The sequence below is a fragment of the Thermobia domestica genome, chromosome 17 (assembly GCF_964235325.1).
Source record: "Thermobia domestica chromosome 17, izTheDome1.hap1.1, whole genome shotgun sequence".
NCBI classification, from domain to species: Eukaryota; Metazoa; Arthropoda; class Insecta; order Zygentoma; family Lepismatidae; genus Thermobia; species Thermobia domestica.
In genome coordinates this window covers 166582450-166609388 of record NC_137470.1, presented here as the reverse complement: position 1 = coordinate 166609388, position 26939 = coordinate 166582450, and the positions used below count along the sequence as shown (strand labels likewise).

General features: G+C 36.5%; 1 protein-coding gene across 2 annotated transcripts in view; it reads left to right on the top strand.

The window, feature by feature from the left end:
* Window positions 1-26939, top strand: part of LOC145674476 (uncharacterized) — a 1412137-nt gene that overhangs the window by 1333441 nt on the left and 51757 nt on the right. For both annotated transcript variants that reach the window (XM_081744589.1, XM_081744590.1), the window contains exons 13-14: window positions 16241-16441; window positions 21331-21534. In XM_081744589.1, coding sequence (XP_081600715.1) covers window positions 16241-16441; window positions 21331-21534 — 405 coding nt within the window. The remainder of the gene's footprint in view (window positions 1-16240; window positions 16442-21330; window positions 21535-26939) is intronic.

The window sequence follows — 26939 nt, the reverse complement described above, 5'->3', positions numbered from 1 at the left end:
CAGACTTCGGGTACCTGCCATCTGGCCATTATTATTATTATTGTTATTATTATTATTATTATTATTATTATTATTATTATTATTATTATTATTATGCCAATGGGACTTGTAATATTACGTCCGTTACTCCACACAATAAGTATTGAACAAAAGCTATTTTTGGAATTATATTTCTCCAGTTTCTTCAGTAGATAGCTAGGGCAATTATCTTCGGCGAATTTGTTAATTGAGTCAATCCGGTAAAATTTTCACGGGTGACTACTTTGACGGTGACCATCCATATGCCATTCATTCATAAAGGTATCTTTCGCATGATTGTCTACTGTCTTTAGCAGAGATTATTATTATTGTTATTATTATTATTGTCTTATTCTCAGCTGTCAGGACAAAATGTTTACCATTCATCAATATTTCTTAAGTACAGTTAAAAAGAACTCATTAAAATTTAATATTCGATTCGTTAAGCTAAGTAAGTTGTTCTGATATGATTAGTGATTGATAACAAAACACTGAAACAGTGAATTCTTTTAACGAACAGTAAGTAATGTTTAACTGTATTTTGATTTTAACGAGCGTTACTGTTAACATACATGGTCCCGTATAGTAAAGCTAAACTACGAAAGGAACAAAAATGAATAACGTTCGTTAGCTAACTAAGTAATGTTTTGTATTTTCCATAAAATTACGTAGAGAAATGCCAATACGAGGGGCAGTCAGAAAGTTCCCGGAATGTTGTTCTAGTTTTGGCATTTGTAACGCAATCACAATGAATCTTGTACAGTTCTTAGGTTGCCTAATTATATGTACAGTTCTTAGGTTGCCTAATTATAAAGTTGGCAAGTATTAATACGTCATAACATGCAGTATACGAATAATGTAGCTGAAGGAAATTGTGTGTGGTGATTAGTTGGTGTAATTTCACAGATCGAGTAACGCACGCACGTCAAGTTCATAGGTAAATTTAAAAAAAAAAATCTGCTTCAGAGATTTTGATAACCTTAAAAACAGTTTAGCGCCATCGAATGTTTGGTGCATCCCAAATCTAAAAATGGGCCTTTTCCGTTTCGCCAACGCAGAAGACATTAAAACCAACACGAAGCCTGAACTTCGGAAGATACCAAAAGAGTGTTTCCTTCCGCCAATTGCAGGAGCAATGAAAAAAGTGTGTGTTCCGAAATTGCCAACTTTGAAGCTGATCAAGTAGATGTGTACTTATATTGTGGTAATAAAGAGATACAACAGAATTCCTGCCAGTTTTTGACTAGCCCTCGTATTGTTCTAAGATTGCAACAATATTTTCAAAAAAAAAAAAGTTAGAAAGAAAATGAGGCAATGGGCGAACATATCGTTGATTGGAAGGAAGATTTTTTTTTTTTTGCTAGATATGTAAGTTCTATGAAATCTGGTGTCTGTAAAATTCGTTCCTTCCCCTCCTTTTGCCTTGAAATCAAATAAACAATACGCTACGGTGCACAAGTAGCTACATACTACTTTTCGCCCAAGCTTTCAAACCACTGTACACTGTAGGCAGTGTTCGAAGTGGGAAAAAAACAGAGGTGGTATGTTTTATTACGATTTTAGCTCGACATACCAGCTATCTAAATGTTGAAATACAGTGAGGGTATGTTGCCCAAAATATTGCATTTCTATTTACATAATGACTCAAAACCATGGGAGGGGGAGGGGCTGGAGAGACTTTGATCCCCTTATGTTATGTTATAGAGAATTATACATAAAAATGTTCAAAAATCGAGTTTTTGTATTAGCAATTTCTTGTGGGAAAGCTCCCGGACCCCTCTCTCGACTGAGGGGTATTCCAAACCCCCGGAAGAATCGATCCCAAAGCAGACAATCTCTAAATCCGCTTAAGCGCAAAACACATTTATATGAAAAAACAAAAAGACACACACACATACATACCAAAGGAACAATTCTTATGGCACATCGAAATATGAAGTAGATGAACTACTTCCAAGACACCTCATTTTAAAAACAAAAGATAGGAAAAAGATGTCGGTGTTGTCAACTTAGAAATTATTTCTACACAAAAAAAAAAAACTTTTTATGTGCAAAGCTATTCGTCAATTTCTGTGTATAAAAATGGAGTTATTAAAAGTATTTAGCATCTACTTTTCCGTGGCGGTATGTCTTGATCACTGAAAACCAGACGCGGTATGCCTTCATCATTGAAAAACCAGAGACTTATGGCATACCACCGCACACCGTCTCACTTTGACCACTGACTGTGGGTTATGATACTTTGAAATAGATAATTCGATTGAAACAATGTAGTTTTCAAGTCGCAATTATATCGTTACAATAGTTCTAAATCTGAAAAATGCCTGCACACAAGCACCATCTATTGGCATCAGACAGGCAGACATCGTAAGTAGCTACACCTGTTAGCGCGACTGATAAGTATTAGAAATTAGCGTTACTCACGGACTTATATTGTTATCCATCTATATATTAAAATGCTAGGTTTATATGTTTGTCTCCAAAGAAAAGTTCATTTGTTTGTCTCCAATCCTTTCGACAATAAGATCTCGGAAACCATAAGTGCTAGAAACGTGCCGTTATTGCTGGTTGATTCAAAATTTTATGTAGAATGTCCAGTTCTAATTGAATATTTAAAAAAACGTGGCCGTTATTTCTTTATTACATTTTTAGGGGTACACTGAAAGTGTTGAAATTTAAAAAAAAACATCATATCCTACGAGTTATACATTCCAACACCACATATTTGTATACAGGGGTTGTATATCTCTCATGCGTTTGTTAAATGGCCAAATGATAATGAAAAACAAAGAATAACCATGTCACCAGTCTAAGATGAATCTTTATTGTTTGAAGTGTTTTGCCCAATGAGCACCATATATAACTGACATTATAATTAATTGTGCGTGTAATGTATTTGCGTATTATATACTGCACGTAAGAAGAAGGAAAAAACTGATCATACATGAATTAGAAGCTCCAACCGGAAGTTGGCTCAAATCTTGCAAACAGTACGAGATATTGAAAAAAAAATCTCCCCTATGCTGTATCTCTTGCCGATTTTTATCAAGACGTCTTTTACTTGTGTTTGTAAAGGGACATGTAGAGATGTTGTGAGGAATGATAAGGAGATCCATGCTCATATGTGAATGATGCGTTGTGTAGACAACACAGGCTCAGCTAGTTTTCTATTATAAATAAATAGAATATAGAATCATCGCACCCAAGAAATAGTGCTGTTAAGAAATATGTACCAATAAAATTCCTTGTTGTATCATTCAAACATACAGTGATATATGAAATACAATTTAAAAAATGTAAAGACGTACAATGTAATTGACTTTAGATTATTTGCTGTTTTTCATATCCCGAGATTAAGGATTTAATGGATATTTTATATATAAAATGGGGACGCGGTGGCTCAGTGGTAGAACGTTCAACTCTGGTGCTTGGGGTCCCGGGTTCGATCTCAGCCCCCGCCAAGTGAACTTTGTGGTGGACAAACACCGTGTGCGTGGGTTTTCTCGGGGTCCTCCCGTTTCCTCCCACTTTCTTCATTCCATCATTTCATTCATTAATCATCATCACTGTCTCCTTTAGCCTAACCGGCATAACCGTGGGACGTAAAACTGAAAGATTTCATTTCATTTTTTATATATATAAATGTCGTAGTTAGTTGTTTTACTTCACTAAAAATTCTGGGAGTGCCTTGAGGCAATTACCCTCTCTTGCCACTTCATGACTGACCGCTACCTCATTCCGTATGTCATTTCCTGGGGAAAAATCGAGAAGAGGTATTTTTTTAAAAGGAACATTATTTCGGATGATTTTCTCAAACGACTCGGGCAGTTTTATTCATGTTTCATAAATAAATATTTAATCAATAACCTAACAATATACTATGTCATTTGTGCTGAAAAACTGTACAAGAAGAAGTCTATTCTTGAGGATGATATTTTTTTTTTCGGGCGGTTTTCTCAAAACCGACTCAGGCGAATTTGTTCCTACTTTATAGATAAATGAAGACTCGCTGTAGAAAACAATGTGTCACCTTGAAATTGTTTCATTTATTTTATTTTTTAAATACGTTTATGCCTTAGTTAGATTTTCATACTTCGTTATATGCTGGTTGTATTTCTAGACAATAGTATTTTCTATTTTGTGACGCTTGGGCACAATTTACTATATTTTGTCTCTACTGTTACAGTAACTATTGCTTTTGGCTTTTACATTGCTTTCTACACCGAGTTTTCAATTGCATATCTTTCAATGTAATTGAAGTAGTGCTATTTGTTGCACCATTCCTTTCTATCCTTTAATTCACCGTCGATGTCAATTTGGACGATACTAACGGTACATTTGGTGACGTTATGTTTGAATTTGTACATAATCTAAAACAGTTCGTGAGTGGTGAAATTCTGTTTGCAATTACGCATAAGTAACTACATACTTAAAAACAATTGTCAAGATCTTTTTTGTTGATGTTCACTTTCTGTTGACTTACAAAGATCTTTTTTGTAAACAGAATTAGCTTAAGTGACTCTCTTTCTTCGTCTAAACATTCCACAGCGTCGTAAGAGAATGGTATTTGTGTAGCTAATTGCCTCTTGCCACTAGAATAAATCATTTCCTTTGCTTGATGATGGTCATGGCGTTGCTAGTACTTGAACGGAAGAAAGTAGTTGCAGACCTTCTCCAAAGATGTCACTGCAAACTGCTCATATACATAAATATTGAAATAATGTAACGTCCTTGTTTGTTACCCGTTGGCCTACTGTTCTCTAGGTTTCGTTTACGTTTGTGCGTTGCTCAATATGGCTGGAGTATGGTATTGTTCAAAATGTTTGGTTGTGGCGTATTTAGGGGGGGGGGGGTTCTGGCTCAAGCCCTCTTCCCCGAAATTGTCAGTTTTTCGCATTTCACATGCAACAATAACTCTTCTTACAATTTCTAAGAATTTCATTGACTTTCCATTTTCTTCTGCTTTTGCTCAGAAACAATACTGTATTTATCAAATTTCATTCCATGTAAGAACTGCCTTATTTTTCTTTTGTTTCTTTCGTTCACTCTACTTTTCTGTTTCTTTTTCTTAGTTGTTACTTTCTTTCGTTTCTCCTATCATACTTTCGACCTTTGTTATAGATATACCACATTGACTTGACACCTAGTCTTCCGTTTCAGGCGCTGCTATCAGCTGAAGGAATTCCACTCTCTTTCGCTAAGGCTCTCTTGCTCAGCATCTGCTGAACCCTTATTGGCTCAATGCGTGGGTGTGTCGAAGTGTGAGCTTTCGTTCGCATTTTTTGCCACGGCTCAAGACATTTTGGCAGCACAATAGTTATGATTCAAGTCGGCCGTCGTCAGTAACACCAAAACTAAGAGGAGCTGTTAAGCGAAACTGGTGTTTCACACCAACTTGCACGGATATCAACATAACGGGACTTTAGTTATTATAGCAAAGGAATATTTACATCGTTTAGTTATAAAGAAAGATAAACGTTTGAATTAAAGACAATCAAGAGGAGGGGGGTAATATGTAGCCAGGGAAATTAGGTAGACCAAGAAGATGCTTCTTTTTTTCTTCTATGAAGAGAATAAAATATTAGATTCACTGCTAAATTTTTGTGTGTACCACATCAATTCACCAGTCTGCAATTCTTCTCATGAAAACTGCAATCAGCATATTTCAGCTTCAACTCGTCTCAACATTCTCTTTCAGATAAAAACGTACACGGATAAAATTGAATATTTCCATTTTTTTTCTGAAATGAAATCAGTTGTTAAAATGAGAACAAATATTCAACATGTGTTTGCAGGAGCGTCATTTCAGATTTGCCTGGGGGGGGAGGAAAAGATTATCCACCGAAATACAAGTTTTAAGTTTTTTACCCCTGTTGTGCATGGCCCCCGAAACAAAATTCTAAATACGCTACTGTACATAAGCATTTTGTACTTGCCCTAGAAGTTCAATTGAAGTAGATCAAGCTGTACCTTGAGCAAATATGGAAGATCAAAGCTCTCCAAAATTTTCTAACTTACACGTGATAAAACACTTGATGTTGTTTTCAAATCACTTTGGTACGTATTTAAAAAAAAAAATCCTTTCCTTTTTTTAGTTTTGAGTGACTATAAGAAAGAAGAAAGTGTTGTAATCGTGAAAAAAAAAAAATGATTCGAGATTTCAATGGATTTACATGTTTCAGGGGCCATAGCCCCCCTACAAGCCAAGAAAGTATTCTTGGACGTTTTCTCGTCCGTCCATCCCGATGTAAATGGGTTCACTCACGCTGAGAAAAATCAGTTATCCGGACAGCGGTATATTGTACAATATACGGAATACTGATGTTTACTACGTAAATCTATACGGAGCATAAGTTATCGATATACATAAGTACTAGGTGCCGCGGTGACTCAGTGGTAGAGCGTTCTCCTCTGGCGCATGGAGTCCTCTGGCGTAGGTTTTAACGTTTCCTCCTGCTTTCTTCATTCCACCATTTTATTCATTTCTCATCATCAGCGTCTTCTTTAGCCTGCGCGACATAACTGTGCGACGTAAAACTGGAATGTTTCATTTCACTTTTGCTACACTTTTGCTCGTTTACATTATGCTGCTTCAGGATGTCTGGCATACTGTAACAGTCTTCCATATATTACATACGTCAGCTATATGTTGTATACGTCCATTTGTATGTAAGATCCTGACCGCACGGAAAGTACGTTTATTTATAACACTCATACAGAAAGTATCATAAAGCACACGTTTTCAGTTACACGTTTACTGTAGAATATTACCTATAGTCAAAAATCTACAGGATTTACGTATGTAGCCTACGTTTTTCCTTAAGCTACATACTTTTTTCTCCCTCTGCACTTAGAGGCCGTAACGTTCAACGTATCCCCATCAACTTTTAAACTTAAGGTTTTTAAAGGCTTTCCTAGAGTGGTTTTTCAAATTATCTTTCCACACTCAAAATTAAGAGTAGTTTACAGAAGGGTGAAACTTTAAAAAAAAAAATCTCGCAAAGGGCTCTAACCTTTGTGTTTATATTTCATATATATCAAAATTTCATTAAGTTTGGAAAGTCCTGTAGAGCGGCTATGACCGTCCGTCTGTCTGTCGACAAGTATCAGTGCAAAAAAGGCTCCTATAACCAGCTATTTCTGATTTATAAGCATTGAACGTTTTATCTGAAACACCCGGTATATTGATGTTGAAAATAGCTTCAAGTATTTTTTTTTATTTCGGATTAAAATAACATGTGAGTACTATGTCCTTCTAGTATTAAAAACGTTGACTCGAATAACTGCGGAACTTCATTACGAATTCATTCATAGCGATAACTTTTGGAAGATACTAGTCTACAAAACCATCTTATCTACAATACTTGTCTACTATCACAAATAAATCACCCTATTTTGTAAACGAAACATTGAATTTTGTACTTCCTTATCAATCATGTTTACCATAATATATGTTACCACCGACCTTCTCAAACTTTTAGCGACAGAATCAACATAGACCACTTGCCCGATGTTTGTGATCCCATTTTGTTATTTATTGGTGTAACCATAGTGTTTTGAAGCTCAAAAACATCATCTGACCTGACCTCACAGTGCTGCTAACGACGCAATATCAGAATGTCAGTCAGTCATCAAACAAAATAGTCACTAATTAATTTTACATTGTTTTGGTTTCGGATGAAATTTTTATCTGCATTGCCCAATACAAACAAATTTTATCATTGTTTTTTAAATATGTTTGTCGCTGCGGTTGTGCGCCGACTTCATACCATATAGCGCCTTTGATTAAAAAGGACACGTGAATCTTTAACACTTGTAATTAGCATATCTTTCCTTTTTGAATATGTCTGTTAAAAAATCTACAAAGTGTTACTAAGTAAACAAATAGTGATGCAATGTCAATGATTTGCAAAAATGAATCGTAAAGCTATGATAACTTCTATGTTCTCTAATATGACAATTTTCCATTGAAACTGGGAGGATAAAAGCATTCTAAATTCATGATTATCTCGTTCCGTATCACTTCACCGACAAATTAATTCAAGAAATTTCGGTGCACACGTGCTTGTAGTGTATCATTTCTTTTTCCGTCTATGCCTTAGATTTCGTGTCTTATTTTCTTCCTGTTATTCATTTTTCTTTCTTTTTTTTAATTTTCTTACACTGTTCCTTTTGTACCCTTCACTGCGCCGATGGTGAATTTGCACAACTTTCAAGAAATACCAGAGTGGTAATGAATGGATTAAAAAAACGTTTAATTATGGACATGGTCAGAAAAAAATCAGAGATTAGAACTGTAGTCTTGAAGCAGAAACGGAATACGGGTAAGATAATGTTTAATATATGTGTATTCTGTTCGTGTGGCCTCGGAATCGATCTCTGTTTGACACGCGTGAGTTGCATACACATCAAAGTGCAGATTCGGATCTCATGTAGCTTTGAAACCGAAAAAAAATGTTAAATTCTAAACAAACTCTAAAATACAACCACACTAGTATCACCCAAACTGGTCCAAAGCAAGTATGGAGAATAAAACGTCCGATGATGCTCATAAGCGAGAATAGCAGTATGTTTACTCATTGTCGGAACCTTTTGAAGTTTCTTGTTGTATAGAAATGGTTTACTTTACATATTAATAGGTCGAGTTACTAAAGTACGATATATAATATACAGTATATATGCTGTTATCAAACGAACCATATGTTATAGGCTTACGTATATCGCATTATTATATCTGTTTAAGAAAAGGGAAATTTGAGCGCCAAATTGATCTGCGAGATGATTTTTATTTAAAGTGGCGCTGCTGTTGTGTCATTACAGGAGGACATGCACCCGCGTTGATCGACCAATGACCTTTCTCAAAGATATTTCTTGTACGCTTCCGCGAGGGAGGAACTTGACAACAATAGGTTATCCAGACAGATATATGGGGAATTGTGTGGAAACAGCTCCCTCCTCCTTACTTATCATGCATACCAGTGTTGCCGCGCCAGTATTTTTATGCTGACTTGCATAAACGATGGATGTGATATTAGTGTTTTGTTATTGCTTGAATTACGCCTGTCACATAAATTACAGTTGTATTGGATGGAGAAAAGGAATCGAGTTGTCACAATCAATATTATTTCACATTAAAATGAATTGCAAATACTGTTGCATAGAACATACATCCTTCGCACATGCTTTAAGAGGAAACTGCACTGTGAGATAACACATTTCATACCGCAGGTGACATTCTCAGGGACTCACAGAAGCAATATCATGCCTAAGTGGTGCTTCTTTATTACTATGTATTTATGATTCCCTGAGTACGAAGAAACTGAAAGTATATAAAATATCCAATGGGACAGCATTTATTGCGTTTGCGGCTGCCCTTTAAATGTTGTTAGCAAATGAGAGGGTGCAGTGTTGCCACGTCTTACAAATTCACGTCAGTTTATGTATGACCTGTTTACCTGTTAGCGTTACAATACGTCTGCTCAGACACATCCTTTTACTACGCGGTAACGTCGCGAGTTTCAGCCTTCGTCTCATTCGCCTAGCTCACACGCTAATTGTAATTCACGCTTTCGAAACTTCCTGACACCACAGCTGAGGAAGAACTGTGACCGCCCAGACAGTTTCTGTTCGGTGATGTGTGGTCAGCACGTTGACTTCTGTTGTCCTGATTTCTGGGCTTTTAAACCGAAGTATTATATCTCTTTATTTAACTAAGTCATTATTTGGTTCGCAATGCTAGGTTAACATTGAATATTCCGTACTTTATCGGAATTTAGATCTTCGGAAAGCCTTGTCGTCTTATTCAGGAACAGAATTAAGAGTCACATAAATGTCCATCTGCTATTCCTAAGGGAGTTATTTTCTCACAAGTCAGTATTCAAAGTTTCCTACGAGCGTTTGATCAAATATGGCCTTTTAAAGGAGGCATGTGACCATGTTTCTTCAGTAAAACTTAACATGGTACAACAAAACTTACCTTAAGTTGGTCAACATGGTTTTAGAAGAAATGACCAATCTATGCAATTGACCAAATACAGAATAAGAATATCAAAAATTAAAAGGAAATTTTTATATATAAATATTGCGCCCTTGTAGGCTAAGGCTATGCCTAAACGAGGATGCGTTTCCGAAGCGTTACCCCCACAGCGAATGCGACCTGGGTGGCTACTCGGTAATTTTACTTTCGCCAGAATTATAAATCATACTGTGAGCCAGTCAGGGTTTGTTACCCTATTGTGTTATATAGATTTTTCTGTGATTAGCTAATTTTTCGGAATTTCTTTGTATTTTTGTGAATTTTCTTTTGTTTTACACGCACATAATTTGTAATAACAGAGTACCAAAACTCTGCACAAAGCATCTGCCAAGCAGCTGTTTCTTGCTATAAAAAAATCCCCTTCTTTGGCAACACGTCTTTCCCCTTTTCCTTTAGTTATCTTTTACTGATTCCGTGAGCAGGAGGTCTATTGAACAGCAGGAGGTCTATTGTTCCGAAACCCACCACATACGCTCAATCCGACGTATCCTGTGCGTTTTTATTTATTGCTTTCGGGTTTGCAGCGCATTGTGATTAGCCATCCACATTTAAATACATGATCAGCGTATTTCAAGCGTACGCATGAGCCATAAAAAGCGCGTTGTGAACGCATAGAATAGCCGTAGACTAAAAAAGACCGATGATCAATGAAATTGAATGATTAAGAGAGTTGGTGGAATGATAATATGCAACGAAACGGGAGAACCCGAAAAACAGACGGAGACAATGTTATTCAACACAAATTCGCATGGTCTGAGGTCGAACCGAGGATCTCTGGTACCAGAGGCGATCACTTTCACTAAACCACCGTACCTAATAGCTCATGGTGTTCGTGTACATGGTTCTACACACAGTATATATACAACCAAACTATATATGGGGACAAATTTAGAGTTGTGGTTAACTTACGTGGTCTCCTTGCATTTGACAATATGTGTAACCATGTTGTAGCGGGCATGATGGCTCAGTGGATAGAGCATTCGCCTCTGGTGCGTGGAGTCCTTGGTTCGATCCCAGCTCGCGCCAGGTGAGCTTTGTAGTTGACAAACACAGTGTTCGTGGGTTTTATCGGGGTTCTCACGTTTCCTCCTACTTTATTCATTCCACTACTGCATTCATTTCTCATCATGGCCGTCTCCTTTAACCTAGCCGGCATAATCATGGGACGTAAAACTGAAAGATTTCATTTCATTTTTTAACCATGTTGCAGGATGTAGTGCCTTAGTGGTGGGACAACCAGCTCTGAACATATTGCGGTGATATGGATCATTTTGCCTCGGTGCAGAAAAGAGACGCTAAACTCCAACCACCACCACCAATAGCAGTAGTATGGTGAATGTTGACGATTTCATGGAATGAGAAAAGGAGAGTTTATTAAAGTTTATTGTTTATTAATGTACTCCTACCGGGAATCGAACCCGGGACCACATACACCAAAGACAAACACGTTATCCATTAGACCAGTAGCAAGCACACTCATTCACCATCTACCTTCTTTAGTTTACTTGGGTTTAAGGTTGCATATCAAAACTAAATATTCAAGTGCTAAATATAGAGCATTGGACTGTATAGTTCAGAGACTTGGATAATTACGGAAGTTAGAGGAGAGATATTTGGAGAACTTCGAAATGTGGTGTTGGAGGAAGATGGAGAAGATAAAATGGACAGAGAGAGCAACAAACGAATATGTTTTAAAACGGATAGAAGAAAATAAGACATTTCTAGCCAGCATCCTTCGTAGAAAGGCCAATTGGATTGGGCACATCTTGCGAAGAAACTGTTTTCTTCACACCTCCATAGAAGGAAAGATGGAAGTGAAGCGAGGAATAGGAAGAAGAACACAGCTGATCGATGATTTGAAAGATAGGAGAAAATATTGAGAGTTAAAAGAGGAAGCTGAAGATCGACAAAAGTGAAAGAAACATTTCCAGGCCAAAATCTAAAATTGAAAAAAAAAAAATCTTCATTAGTCCCAGGACCTGCCGAAAAGCAGAATACTTAATAATATGAGAATATAAATATTGGAACAAAATAAATGATGATACTATCTTATAATGGTTGGAAATACTTTTTTTATGTATCTGTTTTTGAGATTTTCAGAGTGTGAAAGTAAATAAAAGAAATGTGGCCATCATTTCCCTGAAGAAAGTTAGGTCAAAATCCTCGTTAATGAACTCATTATTATCTGTGCCTTGATTGAATAAGTTTTAGATTTAATAATCAGTTGTTTTCAATCAAAATGCACATTCTTCAAGAAAAAAAGTGTTTAACTAATTTGTTCCAATTGTTAATTAAGCCCTTGCAAAAAGAAACCGAAATGATGTCCCGCTTAGATATAACTTTCTGCGATTTTAAGACCGATAATTTTTAGTTTCTTTTATCATATTACGATAATAATAACCTTGAGTTATTAACAGTGTGAAAACATATGTGCAGTAGGAAGTAATCATGTTTCTTCAAGTTGTAAATTTATTTCAGTGTATGAAAGCAAAAGTTTAGCTTTCGATTCTGAGTTACAATACGAAGATCAATTTTTTATTTTCTATTATCAAGTTTTAAGTATAATTTCACTTAGCTACGTGAAAAAGTTCTTTTCATGCTGGGATAAGAATTGACTTATCGGTTTTCAGAGAAAGCAAATCAAGTTTTCAGAAACTTTTTTTTTTATAAGTTCCGTTTTCAATCAAAAACTGGTTTTGTTTTCTAACTAGTTTCGATTTTAAAACTGAACAGGCTTTTGAAAACTTTCGAAAACTGTTTTTTCAAAACGAGTTCCGTTTTCTATCAAAAACTGGTTTCGATTTTAAAACTGAACCTGTTTTTGAAAACTTGTAAACTTGTTTTTCAGAACTGCCGTTTTCTATCAAAAATCGGTTTGGTTTTCTTCCAAAACTGGTTTAAATTTCAAAACTGGACAGGTTTTCAGTTATATTATATTCATATACAAGCCCGTATTTAGGTAAGTGCTATTCTGTGCTCGAGCACAGGGCCGCAGAATTTAGGGGGCGGCAAAATTTTAGAGATTCACAATAAAGTAATTTTTTAAAACACGCAACCTGCACAGTCCCACCCAAGCGAAAATATGTTCATGTGTTTAATTCTCTCTAATTACAGTAGTTATAATTAGCTAGCTTATCTGATTATTCTTAAAAAAATGTCCTCTTCAACCCTTACCCCAAGGGATGAGGATGAACTTGAACATCATGAAAACTGATACCGTTAAACTCAGCCACCTCGAAAACTATGAATTCAACACTAATATATGTCCTTTTCAATTACTTTTAAAATCTTCCCCCCCCTCCCCCTCTGGGACTGAAGTATGACCTTGGAGTTGAATTGGATTAAAACTGTCACTACTATTCATCTCAGCGACCTCAAAAACTGTGAATTCCTCTCTTAATATTGGTTGTTTTCGGGGGCGGCTAAATATTTAGAGCACAGAGGTGCACAATATATAAATACGGGCCTGTTCATACATAATACATGAATAAGTAAATAATGTATTCTACCAGAATAATGATTATAAACAGCATGAGACTGATAACGAAATACATGCTTTTTAGTCAAAAAAATGCGTTTTTTTTTTATTTTCTCGAAGCCTGCGCATGACTATGCACTCTCAAGGATGTAATTTAACCTTAACTGGAATCCCAAACGGTTCACTTTGTTTCAAGCATCAGTTGAACCTAGACCCTATCTATTTAAAATAACAGGAGTGATTTCGAACGTTTCTTGTTGTTAGTTGAAGCTTTTTACCGTCTTTTTACAGCACCGAGGCTGTATGAGACGTGGACATATACATTAAGGTGGAATCCAAACCATCGTAATGCCTTTAAACTTCAATGCTCTTCAACCGGAAATCTAACTCAGGACCCCCTGTACCAAAGGCGCGCGCTAACCAGGAGACCAGTGGGCTGGCTGATCTCAAACATACGAGGTGTTTTCAAAAAGTATCGAAGCTTTGGTTGGCAGAAATAAATTTATTGTTTTGGAAATCAGAAACACCAATCCCCTTCAAAGTAATCTCATTGGTAATGCACACACTTCTCCTAACGCTCCCACCATTCTTGGAAGCACTTCTGGAACAGGGAGCAACCATGCCGTGGCATTCCGCATGATGTCTTCTCTTGACTCAAATCGGGTCCGTTTTAGTGGTATTTTTAGCCTGGGAAATAACCAACCGCCTTATGCAGAGTCGTTTCGACGATTGATTAGCGTCATACTAAACTACTGACTACTGCAGGAGACTTATGTTAGTCGAACTCTTTAGTATGGCACTAATCGCGCTTCAAAACGACTCTGCATAAGGCCCCAAAAGTCAAACGGAGCCATGTCGGGTGAGTAAGGAGCCTGGCGATACACGGAAATGTTGTTTGGGGATGAACTCCTGAATCAAATGCGCACAATGGACTTCATTGTTGGTAGCTTTGGTTCAAATTGCGCTTACACTCTCCTATTGCCCAATTGCTCGTTCAAAATTGAATGTACCGATCCGATGCTTATTCCTATATCGTTCTCAATTTCTTGGACTGTGATACAACGGTCCTACAATACTACAATCCGCACTTGCTCAATGACATTGCCGTTCCGGCTTGTTCAGGGCCTACCTGGACGTGGTTTACTGTCCACTGATGTGCGGCCATGTCTGAAGCGGTTGTACAACTCTTTATGCGTAAGGTGCTCATGGCATCGTCCTCGAAAGTCTGTTGAATCTTGCATGAATGTACCCTCTACATCTACACTGAAGAAAGTTTCCCGCGCTTTATTGGTTTACGCGAAAAAAAAATGTTTGATATATTTTGAACACACCTCGTAGTCTATAAAACTTTGGACCACACTGTGTGAGGATTTGTTATGTCCAGCCTTGCGCAACTCTCAAAAAAAAAAATGCTATAATCTTTTCATTAGTCATTAAATTAATAGTGTAGCGTTTTTTTAATTACTTTCAAAGCGGAAAAAGGATAAACCAAAAGCGTTGCTAGGAAAGTAGCAATTAAGCAAGATAAAATGATTATTATTTATATTGTGTCATAAAGCTGCGCATATGTTTTGAGTCTCTTTACGTGTTTTATTTATTTATTTATTTATGTGAAAATGTTACAAAGCAAGATAGAAGTAAAATTTCTTTATATAAATATTGTATTTATAATGTAACACATGTCATAAAAGGTAATGAGTGTGTATACTTTGCTAGTATGGTGGGTAATTAAATAGCTTACAACATAACAAGATAAAGTGCTTTTACTAGTAAGTAACAAACACTTCGAAAGAATAAGAATGCACAAAGAGTTACCGCCTATCGTAAATAGTGACAGATATCCATTTTATGGCAATGATTCAGAATGTTGAATTGCCACAACCTAGTAAGCTTTTAATAAAGAAATTTCTCAGTTCTTTGCGACTGGTTGGAGTTCTGTTTACATTCAGATTTACGAGGAGCGTTCAAATCAAACAAGATATTTGAAAATATACAGGGTGTAGCTACTGCGGAAAATGGAGGTCTGCCTTCCCCCAAAATGATTTCCTTCTCCTCTAAAAAGGAGTTCGCCTGTTTTGTGCTTATTAAATTTCAAGCAAATTAAGAATGTTTATAATAGAATATAAAACTTCGTTACCCTACAGACCTTTCCTACAATTTCTTAAGAAAACTATACTCTAGGAGAGAAATGATTAGTGTACTTAAAAGGTTTGATCTTACACTACATCTGTATTTTTTTTCTTTTCTTGTAGAAACAGTTTAGTTTCCTTATTTTTTCTGAGAATATAGGTGGCAGTCCTTTATAATTACTTATCGTTTTATCGGGTATAGAATAATACCAGTTGAATATTACGTAGTAACTAGTAGTGGTGGATCTCCCCCAAACTTCAGACTCCTACCCAACACAAAGTTCTGGATGCGTGCCTGTCTGAAGTTGATTGGTTGTCCTGATTGACATCATTACTATAACTGCTCTGGCAACACTTCTGTAATGCGCCATTTTTACTGTTTAAAGTCACACTTTTGAATTACTTCTTGTGTATGTAAAAATAAATAAATAAATAAAAAATAAAACTGTTGATGTAAATCGATATCGTTAAAGTACAGTGTACGTTGTTTTATCTGAAAGGTTTCTATTTTATATATGCATAATCGTAGAATAACTGTGTATATAAATTTATACATGATGATATTCTTTTGTCTTTCAGCGCCACCTGGAGAAAGGTAGCGACTTACTGGAAGAAGCAGGGCAGTCAGGAGACCAACCAGGAGAGACCCGACCAGGAAGCGGAGGCTTACGGGATTTGGCTCGGTCGTTGAAGCAACATCTTCGTGGTTTTAGTGATAGATTGGAGGACACTCGAGAAAGGCTGGAGGATACATCACGATGCTTTCATCTCCTCGACAAGGTTGATGATCATTATTTGAAATTAAGTATTCCTATTCTGAAATATAGATATTTTGTAGAGATTTTCATAATTTAAAACGATAATGTATGGGTTTTGAGGTGGGGCCAAACTAGGATGTTATAACCAGTGGCGGTTCTTGTATGTGTTTGCATGTTTGCGGTACTACCACTGGAAATATTTTATAGTTTCTTCTTAAGGAAAAGAAACACCATCAATATGTCTAAATATAGTTTATAATTCCCTTGTGCCAACTACATTTACCTTTATTTTATTTTAGTTATTTACAAAGAAAAGATAATGAAAATGCAGTATTTTCTGTTTTTAGCAATCTAACTTTCGCGCCCTGCCTGTAGTAACGTCATTTCAGGTTATGCGAAGGGGTGAGATGTAAGAGTGTCCAATTCACGTTTTTTATTAGTATAGTAATATACAATTTATTAAAAAGCATAGGATTTTACAAACTGCCTCTCTCTGTCCTACTCAAATGACGCCCCTGGCTGTCTGCATTAAGTTAGATAACTCCTTGCAAACCTAAACGCTATGTATGATAATTGTTCAACAGTTCAAGCATGACTCAACAGATGGTAGGATATCTGCAAATGTAAGGAAAAGAAAATTATTAAAGCCCAGTGCAAAATATTTTCATAAAAAGGTACTAAGTTAATTACTGGAGAATCTCACTGTGCGAAACTTCCGTTTAGTGTAAATATTTATATATAGTAATCGAATTCTAAAAGAAAGTTACATGGGATCTTTTTATACAAACAAAGAAGCTGTTCACCTAATATATATTGTTCAGAAATATAAGTGATGAAATCCCAAGTTCTTACAGAAAATTGCGTGAAAGCTTGCATCTCGAGTCCCGAAAATGTACGAGGAATGATCGGGAAAAGGTTACAAAGCCTTACCAGGCTTACGTGTGAAACATACCTGGGAGATCAACACACCTGGTGATAGAGAGCACTCAACAATAGTTCTCGCTGTATTCGCAGTTTTGGTTCAACTGCGTATCACAACGGCACATAAGGTTTTCCAGACAGTTTACATAGAAGTCCGCATCAACTTCTCGTAACAACTGTGAGGCAGCGGTTTTGGCACAAGCACATGTTAGATAATGGTTGGCAGCCATTTTTTGCTTTACAACAAGGCCAAATTTGAAAGTCACTGGGGCTGGGTCAGAGCTGTAGAAGGGGAGCTCTAGCCTGGAGTAACGTGAATTGGTTAAAGTACTGGGTCTACCGCTGTGACCAGCAGATGCCACACCAGGTCGCCTAAATCAAGTAGCAGCTAATATTACACGTACAGGTCTATTTTTTGGTCTATTCGTGTTTCTTAGAAGACACGACACCACTTCCCTACATGTTGCTTTAAAATTTAGCCCTTCCCATATACCCTTACAATCTTCCTGTGAATGTCAGCAGATGTAGTGTTTTTGGTCCAGAGGAACCGCACCTTTGACTTCAATTCTACTCTTGACTAATTTTCCAGACGGGTAATCATTTTTAATGTCCGTTTCTCGGGTACACATGATCAGAATCCGAAGTCTTCAAACCTGCACCAAGACAGACATGTTATTAATCTATAAATAAATTTTCGTTAAGTTAGAGTGAATAACATAAAAGTTTCATCTTTGTAACCTTTCTTTTTTTTTTCGATTATCCCTCGTATGTAAGATCATACCTATGTTTAGAGTTCCATTAATATCTTCATTGCGATCACATTTCTTGTTGGTCTGTACCTTTAATATATAAAGATATAAAGATAGAATTGCAATTACACTAGAAATAGGTTGATGCAGTCAGTGGCGGATCCAGGATGTGATCAAGGGAGGGGCTAAACCATAGTTTGCAGCTTGATCCAGTGTAAAACAGGATTGAAGCCCATTTTATCCAGTGTATACCTGAGCGTCAGGGGGGCCTATGTTCCCCTTGGATTCGCGCCTGGATGCAGTTATGGTGCAATATGCGGGCAGTATTATTGTGAAGCCATTTTCCCTCTAGGGCAGTGCTATTCAACCTTATTTTCTCGCGTACCCCTAGCCACAGCTCGCCATCCAATGGTATACCCCTGAAGCTGTTGAAAAGGAATCAGATCGAAATGTACACATGTTCTGTTGATTAAAAAGTGGGAAAAATGGAGACCCAATAAAAGAACAATCAGTGTGGTAATCAAAAGACTATTTACAGGGATATAAACCGCACATTTACAGGGATCCGAAAAACCGACTATTTACAGGGATCCGAAAAAAAAATAATATGGGAAATTTAAAAATTTTCTTCAACTATGATCATTCAATAAATATTGGAAATATGCTTATTTTAGGATTACATACCCCCAGAAACATCATCGCGTACCCCCGGTTGAATAACACTGCTCTAGGGTGAGCGCACTGAAGTCATTGCTGACGACGAACACTCGTAAAATAAAGGATTTCATTTTAAAGTGTACTCTTCGACTTCCGGAAAATTAATTACGTGGCGACCTGCGAAGGGAGGAGGTGATTCAGACCTCAAGTAAATATTGATAGTTGATCGAAACGTGAATTTGAAATTTACTTGTTCAAATATTAAAACGAAAATTGAAGATTGTTCACTTGCTAAGTGAAAGTTAAATAAAAATTCGATTGTTAGTAGCCGAATTCCTGTTAAAACTAGGTTTTCTTGAAGAAATCTTCTTGAGTTACTAGTAGCCGAGCAGCACTAAGCTATTCTTTGTTCTTTTAACCTATTTCTGAGCTACTAGTTAAGTAGAAAATCGACAAAAGTATTTGGTAACCAATTTAGTCGGTAAATTAAACCCCTTAAAATAGGTTTCGAGTCAAATGTTTATAAAGCTCTCAGGGAACACGAAAGCAACCTACGAATCAAGTTTTAACAAAATCGGTCCGCTTAAGAGGGTTGTAGTTGTGTTGTAATGATCGAGGTGTTCCCATTATTACTTTCTTAGTACAGAAGCAAAAAATTAACACGATTTTTTGCAAAGCATAATGGTAACTGCCTCTTTAAACGAGCGTGTTATGACGTTATTCTACTGATTTCTGGGTCTGTGGTTCGAACAACCTCAATGCTCATCTTATTTTTTTTTTTAACTTTTTCTTATTTTTCTTAATAGCATGTAAGTACCCGATCAACTAATCTCCTTGATTAGATTAGCCAAATACCTGGTTAAATGACTGAAGATTAAGTAACCGAGAAGTCGGTGTGCTATATATTGACAAAGCAATTCAGTTAGTAGCACCCGAATTTTGGCTACTTTGACCTCGCAAATTTTCTCAGTGTACTTGCTCTTATTTCCGTTATGACAGTTAGTGAAACATGACTTCAATTAAATAAACATATTACTAAGTTGCTTGTTTTGACTTGGGAAGAGAAAACATGAAACTCTGCATTTCCATTACCATGGAAATGTGACCTTGTTGGCCTATACATAATTTGCTATCTTTTTTTGCATTACAATTCTTAAAGTGCTGTTCGATATGTTGTTTAAGAAAAAAGAACTGTATTAATATACCTTCAAAATGTACCTGACAGTCTTAGTTAAATCCACACGAAGATTTGAACGCAAAAATACTTATTGAAACGTTCACTAATTCGATTTACCCACCTTTTTTCCATTTCTGCACAAACACATACTGACGTGAGATCAGAAATGTATGGGCCAAATAATTTCGTAACTTCCAGTGACAGCGGAACTGCAAGGTTCCAAAAGTTGCGTGGTATATGAAAAATATTAGCAGAGCTGTTTCTTAAAGTGAATAGTGAGAAGTGAGTAAAAAAATTCCAGTTTTCTGACTCATACATACAACTGATCGATAAATTGAGTTGATTTTAACATTGCTTTCAGCAGCGAGGCTATATGAGACATAGACCTACTGATTAATGTGGAATCCGAACCACATGAGCTCCCGCCGGGAATTGAACCGGAGTCTCCCACGCCAAAGGCGCGTGCGCTAATCGCTTAGCCACGAAGGAGCTCTGATCGATAAATTATGTTCCCTTATAATTACAACATAATTCTTCTATTGTCGCTAATATTAATTGAATTCTACTTATTTCTGCTTTAAATACATCTCTCAGAAATAAATACGTTAATTATAATCCGATTTCGTTACCATTTACAAATTGTTATGTCAAGCCACAAAGAAAACATTTCGAAATTCGTATTTCATTTAATTTCATTTTTATAGACTACGCAGCGCACATCTAGATTTCCGTAGTTGTCACATTTATTTGTGTCACTTGAGGTATTGGGGTACTATTAGTTAATCATACCCAAATCAAATTATTAGCTGAACTTCAAGCAGACTCTGAATACTAAAAAGTATACCCTCCTTAGTATAGAACTAATATGACACTAATTAATCGCGCAACTAACGCTTGACTAACGAATTCTCTCTGAATACCGCCCACTTGGCAATGGATCGTAGACAAAGACACAAAATTCATATAATGTGTAATGGACGATGATGGGAATCAAATATATGACTAGATAAATTTGATCTCGATTCCTGAGTATGGATGTGTTACATTAAATGTACAAAAATTTAAGTCAAAAGATAAGTTCCTAAAAATCGAACCCTAATTTAAAATTGTTTTAGGTTGAACAAGTACATAAAAATCCTCGCTCTAGTTATTCATCTGGTGATGAATTTCTATGTAATGTCTTTGTGCTCAGTGTGGTCTCGGGCTTCAAGTATGTTGTCATTTTGAGCTTTTCTCGCTTAGCACATGAAACATGGTTTACAATAATACCGTGATATTCAATTTGATCACCAGCTGCAAGAATTTATTTTCCCAAAGTACTGGCTTCTTTATGTGACACAATATTCTTTTAATAAATGTAATGTTTAGTAAGAAGCTACAAAATAACGCTGACTTTTCTTTTTGTAGGCCTACGAATGGGCGTTGGAGGCAATGAAGTACATGTCTCGAGTGAAAACTGATCAAGTGATGAGCCCTGAACAAACAATGCAGCTTTTGAAACATTTACAGCAGTACCTGATGGCCCACCCGCCAATTGCTGAGGACCATTTTACGGAAATGTTTCAGCTTGCAAAGAAATTAGGAAACGAAAAATTACTTGAACAGTGCAAGGTAAGAGTGTGTCATTAGATAAGTTCAAAATAAAATTACAAAATAAGTTTTCGTCAATATCTTTCTGTAAGGAGTATTTGGGTATTTGTGAGAGTTTTGTTTAAGTTGGAAGTAAGAAGTCTGGTACACAAACTCCTATTTGAAATTATTCCAAAACGTGTTTCAGCTAGAGACCTGCATGGGCCGAATGTTTCGGCCCGAGCCCAATCCAGCCCCGGGCCCGAAAAGTTTTGGAAATTTTCGGCCCGAGCCCGGCCCGGCCCGGCCCGATAAGTTTTTTTAAAATTCTTGGCCCAAGCCCGGCCCGGGCCCGATAAATTTTCGAAGTTACATTTTGTAACATTTTTCACCGGCACACTTCTTCAACGTTTGCCTTTATTCTAATTATCGTTTAACGAATGTCAATAATTATTTAAGAATTGCAATTAATCGGCCCCAGCCCGGCCCGACCTGAAGAGAAATCAGTGTCGGCCCGCCCAAGCCCGGCCCGTGCAGGTCTCTAGTTTTCTAAAAATTCCACTCTTAGAGACAATTTCTAGTATTAAAATTTTCGATCCTTCCTTTCAAAAATGCTTGATGTGAGTATTTGCTTAAGAAGCCTAATCACTGCGAAATAAAAATACCGCTAATTTTATAGTAATTATGTGATATCTTCAAATAGATAAAAGATAATCCAAAAATTAAACAAGAGCTCCCTAGACAATATTATTTTGCATGACATACCGTTATCAAGAATCACCTAGTAGCGTTCCGTTTGCAGCCATTTAGAAACGCGAAAATAAATGCCGATTTTCTAAACGGCTGGAAATCGAAAGCAGATAACTGAGTCGTGATAACGGTATCTCATGTAAAATAATATTGTCTAGCGAGCTTTTGTCCCACTTTTCGATTATCTTTCCTCTATTTAAGATATCACATAATTACTGTAAAATTAGCGGTATTTTAATTTCGTTGTGATGGGGCCTCTTAAATTGTGGGCGTATGACTCGAGAATGAATGAACATGTGTTTTAACGTTTTTGAAAATTATGCTTCTACAAGGAAAAAGAGGCAATTTTTACAATGCTTAAATTTCTGGCTTTATATTCATTAAATTTTATTCTTCCCCTGTGAAGGAATGGACATTTCTATTTGTTCTATTATAAGCATTCTTCATTTGCTGTAGTGAACATGTTTAAATGAACGCCTAATAGTATATCCTCATTTGGTTGGGGACAGGAAGTCGTTTCGTAGGGGTTATCCCCATCATCCCGAGGTTACATCAGTCTAAAGTCGAAACATCAGTTATGATTAAGAAAAAGCGAAATATAAAACACTCTTTACTCCAGCTTGGCTGTTCTGCCCATGATCAGTGTATGGCCACACAATCGGGAGGCCCCAGTTTCGACTACAGTAAACTGGAGCCATTCTGACTGAGGATTTCCAATATTTTCATCACTTTTGCCAGGCAAATGGTAAATTTAAACATAGAAAGCAGTTAGCCAAAGTCTATTTCCTTTTTGATCATTGTTGTTATTGTTGATCGTTCACAATTCTAGAAGTCTTCTTTTTTTTTAATCCCTTGGCACGAGCTGTCTCGGAGTGGGGGATCTAGGACCCCGCCAGGAGTATCACTTGGGAAGGTCCCATCTTCCTTTTCCACGTGACATGTAGGAGTCTCACAAAGTACACTACAGAATTACAGTGTCTTGCAAAACCTTTGCGATGGAGAGTGGCTCTTCTTCATAAAGCTGTCAGCTTTATTTACGCGTGATAATGGCGCCCCAGGATGGGGACCTGTTCTGTTTCTGTATGGTGTTACAATAACTTGTCAAATGACTAACAGAGAGCCCCAGCAGGACTTTATAAAAGTCAATCTCATTTCGATATTCATGTGGCCTACAATATACATATAGACAATATGATGCTGGGGTCCCGTTTTTCATGTTGTTGAAATATATTCTTACTAGGCCCCAAACAGGATTGTATAATACAGGACTCTTGTTTACAGTGGACATTTTTCTAGTTACCTGGTGTTTGAAAGAGCAATTAAATGAGTATTGGCGAAATAATATTACTTTTGCACTATTTGTTGACACGGTTTTTTCTTTCTTTCTTTTTTGTCTTGTTTTTTCCTGTATGTTAACATTTCCCTGTGTAAAAATGACAAAGTTATGCTGTATCTGGGAATTCGTTTAATGAATAAATAAATATTTAGAGAGGGCCCTGGGAGGAATCCCTGCCTTCCTGCCCTGGCCAGTGCGGGCCTGGGCACGAGAATATTCCAGGCAAAACACCAATTCTATTTCCTTAGTATAACCTACTAGTGCATGTGGTGGCATCTCGTGAGTCAAAGATAAATTACTGTCACACTTGCTCTGTGTTTGATTCCTGCCATCTGTTGAGAAATAACATAACTTACTGCTATCCCTTTCCTTTTAAAATAGTGTTGTGTATGAAAGGCAAACAAAGCTTATACATTACCATAATAACATAATTAATTTACTTTGAAATGATAATAAAAAAAATAATGTGTGAGAAATAGAAAATTTACGAAGATGTATCGAAGTTCGCGCAATCACCTTACCATAGGAAATACCACAGCAGGTGAATTTTTAGGGGTTAGGTTTTAACTTGTACGCAGTGGTATCATAAAAATAATAACCGGTTCTATGGTTAGTAAATTGACTACTAGTAGCTCCCGGAGTGAGTGTTCATAGGTTTCCTAAAGAAAATTTCCCTCGCCTGACACAAAAATTTTCCCTTTTCTTATGAAATCTAGTCTGTTGAGTGTCCAATTTCTGACAAATTATGTGATGAGATTAATTTAGCTATATTAAAGGAAGTCCCAAACACATTCCTTTTGTTCATTTGTGTTTTGTTTCTCATCTTTTTTACTTTTCCTTTACTTTTTTAAACGAAAAGGTATATACACACACACCCAACCAACGATGGGGCAAATTATGCTACTTTGAAAACATATGCCAACCTATTGGATCGAAATCCGGACGTCGACATACACAATTTATATCCACACATAGCTCATGTAATAATAACCATGTTAGCATGGGGGCAATTTAAAATGCAATCTCATAACGAAGTTAACTATTTAATTTTAGGTAGAGCAATAGTTTGTTAAGATGGATAGTTTTGATTGGATAAATAAAATTAAAGATATCAGATTAGATAATTATCCAAAACTGGTGCTGGGTAATTACCAATTTCAAAAATTAAAAATGGCTGTCATATTAAATTAGGAGTTAGATTTTGATGTGATTGAAATTGGTAATTATGTCGAACAATAGAAGTGTGTTATCAATTCGTAATCAGCATGTACTCACCAAGGTTTTGATCGGAGAAGATTCAAGAGGTCGAACCTTCTTCTGTGATGGTCACTTCAAAACTCTCTCGGTTTCACTACTCTTTTTGTCCACCTACCTTTTCTTCCTAGTTTTTGGTAGCGTCATTTCTTCCGCTTACAATTACATTTTCAAGAATTTCCTCATGACTCGAAGTACGAAGTGTTTGTTATTGATTTGACACATTGCTGCATAACATAAGTTATATTTCCTATTAAAAGAATGTTTTATCCAGACATAGTTTTGAGTTGTTACGATACTTCTTTAATTGCTCTATATATGTGAACGACCTAACAGTACCAGATTGGGAATTGAGTTTTTATTTGCATTTAAAATATGAAAATTTACAGAATATTAATATCAAGTTAATAAAATATAATTTACCCTTTAGCAAGTAACTTCAATCATATTACACTATTGCTATTGAATTGTTTCTGAAGAGCGAAGAAAAACTTAGACATTATTGTTGTTCAATTAGTCTGCGCGAGAAATTCCCTGGATTTTTACGTTTTATCGAAGAAAATCCCCTTTTCCCTTTTTGATAATTTATCTACGAAATTTCCCTGGATTAAAGAAATTTCCCTCAAACTACGAACACAACCCGGAGTAAGTATACAGGAGCTTATGGTTTCATTTCAGATAAGTGTGTTCATGTAATACTTTTATTTCTCGTTAACTACAAGCCAGATCGAAACCAAATTTGGTGAACAAATAACTCATGGTCAAAAGAATAAAAATTCTTGTATTTAGTGGACGGACTCGACCAGAGACAGGCTCTGCTCGCTTTGTATGTGGTACTTTATTTCTCGGTAACTACTGGCTAGATATCAACCAAATTTGTTGGGCAAATAGCCCATGATACAAGGAATAAAAGTTATCCTTGGTAGTCAAGCTTGACCAGGGACATGCTCAGCTTGGCCTTGTAAATGGTACTTTATTTCTCGGTAACTACTAACCGGGTCTGAACGAAATTTGGTGAACAAGTAATCCATTGTTTAAGAAAAAAGCTCGTCATATTTGATGACCGAGCTTGGCCAGGTAGAGGGTCGACTCGACAATAGAGGTCGTGTTGTACAGCTTTGCACGCCCAGATTGGATTTTTTTTTTTTTTTTTTTTTTTTTTTTTTTAAATAGTACGAGATAAGTTTTGTTAAGCACTGGATCGGGAGGCGGAGAGAGAATTTCAAGATCCAGTTTCGGGAACTTGAAAAATGTTAACAACTCAATCGGGCGAACCGGCTGAATGGCACTACATATACGGACCAATGTATCATACGCGTGTAGGAAGGGTAGACGGGTTACATGGAATGATGGATCCTATTATGTCAATAGAGTTTGTAATAAAATATTGCTATATTGAATTAGCTGGAAATGAGATGAAATACAATCTCAAATTTTGGATGACCAAATAAAGGAGCGGAATTATGGGTAAAATGTACAAAGGAGTTTGTAACTCTTATTCGGTGACCCGCGTAGGAATAATCTGTTTTGAAATTCAGTACACAGATAAATACATCTTCTTGTGATAGCTTCTTTTTCTTGAAAGAGAGTTCGATAGAAAAAAATGCAAATCCTCTTCGTTCGTATCACCTTTCACCTTTTGAGTATTACATAATAGTATATCGTGACGCTGTTTTGTGTAACGGTTTTAAAGAATGTTTGGCGGTGCAATAAAAATAGATTGCATAATATATATATATATATATATATATATATATATATATATATATATATATATATATTAATTCGGGAATTTTCATTCAAATTCCAATCACTCATGTAGGGGCACTGTGGCTCAGTGGTAGAGCACTTGTCTCTGGTTCATGGGGTCCCTGGTTCGATCTTCGGCCAAATAAGTTTATGGTGAGCAACATCGTGTCCGTGGGTTTTCTCAGGGTATTTCCGTTTCCTCCCACTTACCCACTGCACCACTTGTTCCATCACCATTCACTTGCATTAATAATTGTCTCCCTTACCCTAAAGGACATAATTGTGGGACGTTAAACTGAAAGATTTCAATTCATTTTTTCCAACCACTCACTCATATTAGGTTCGTTCATTCTTAGAA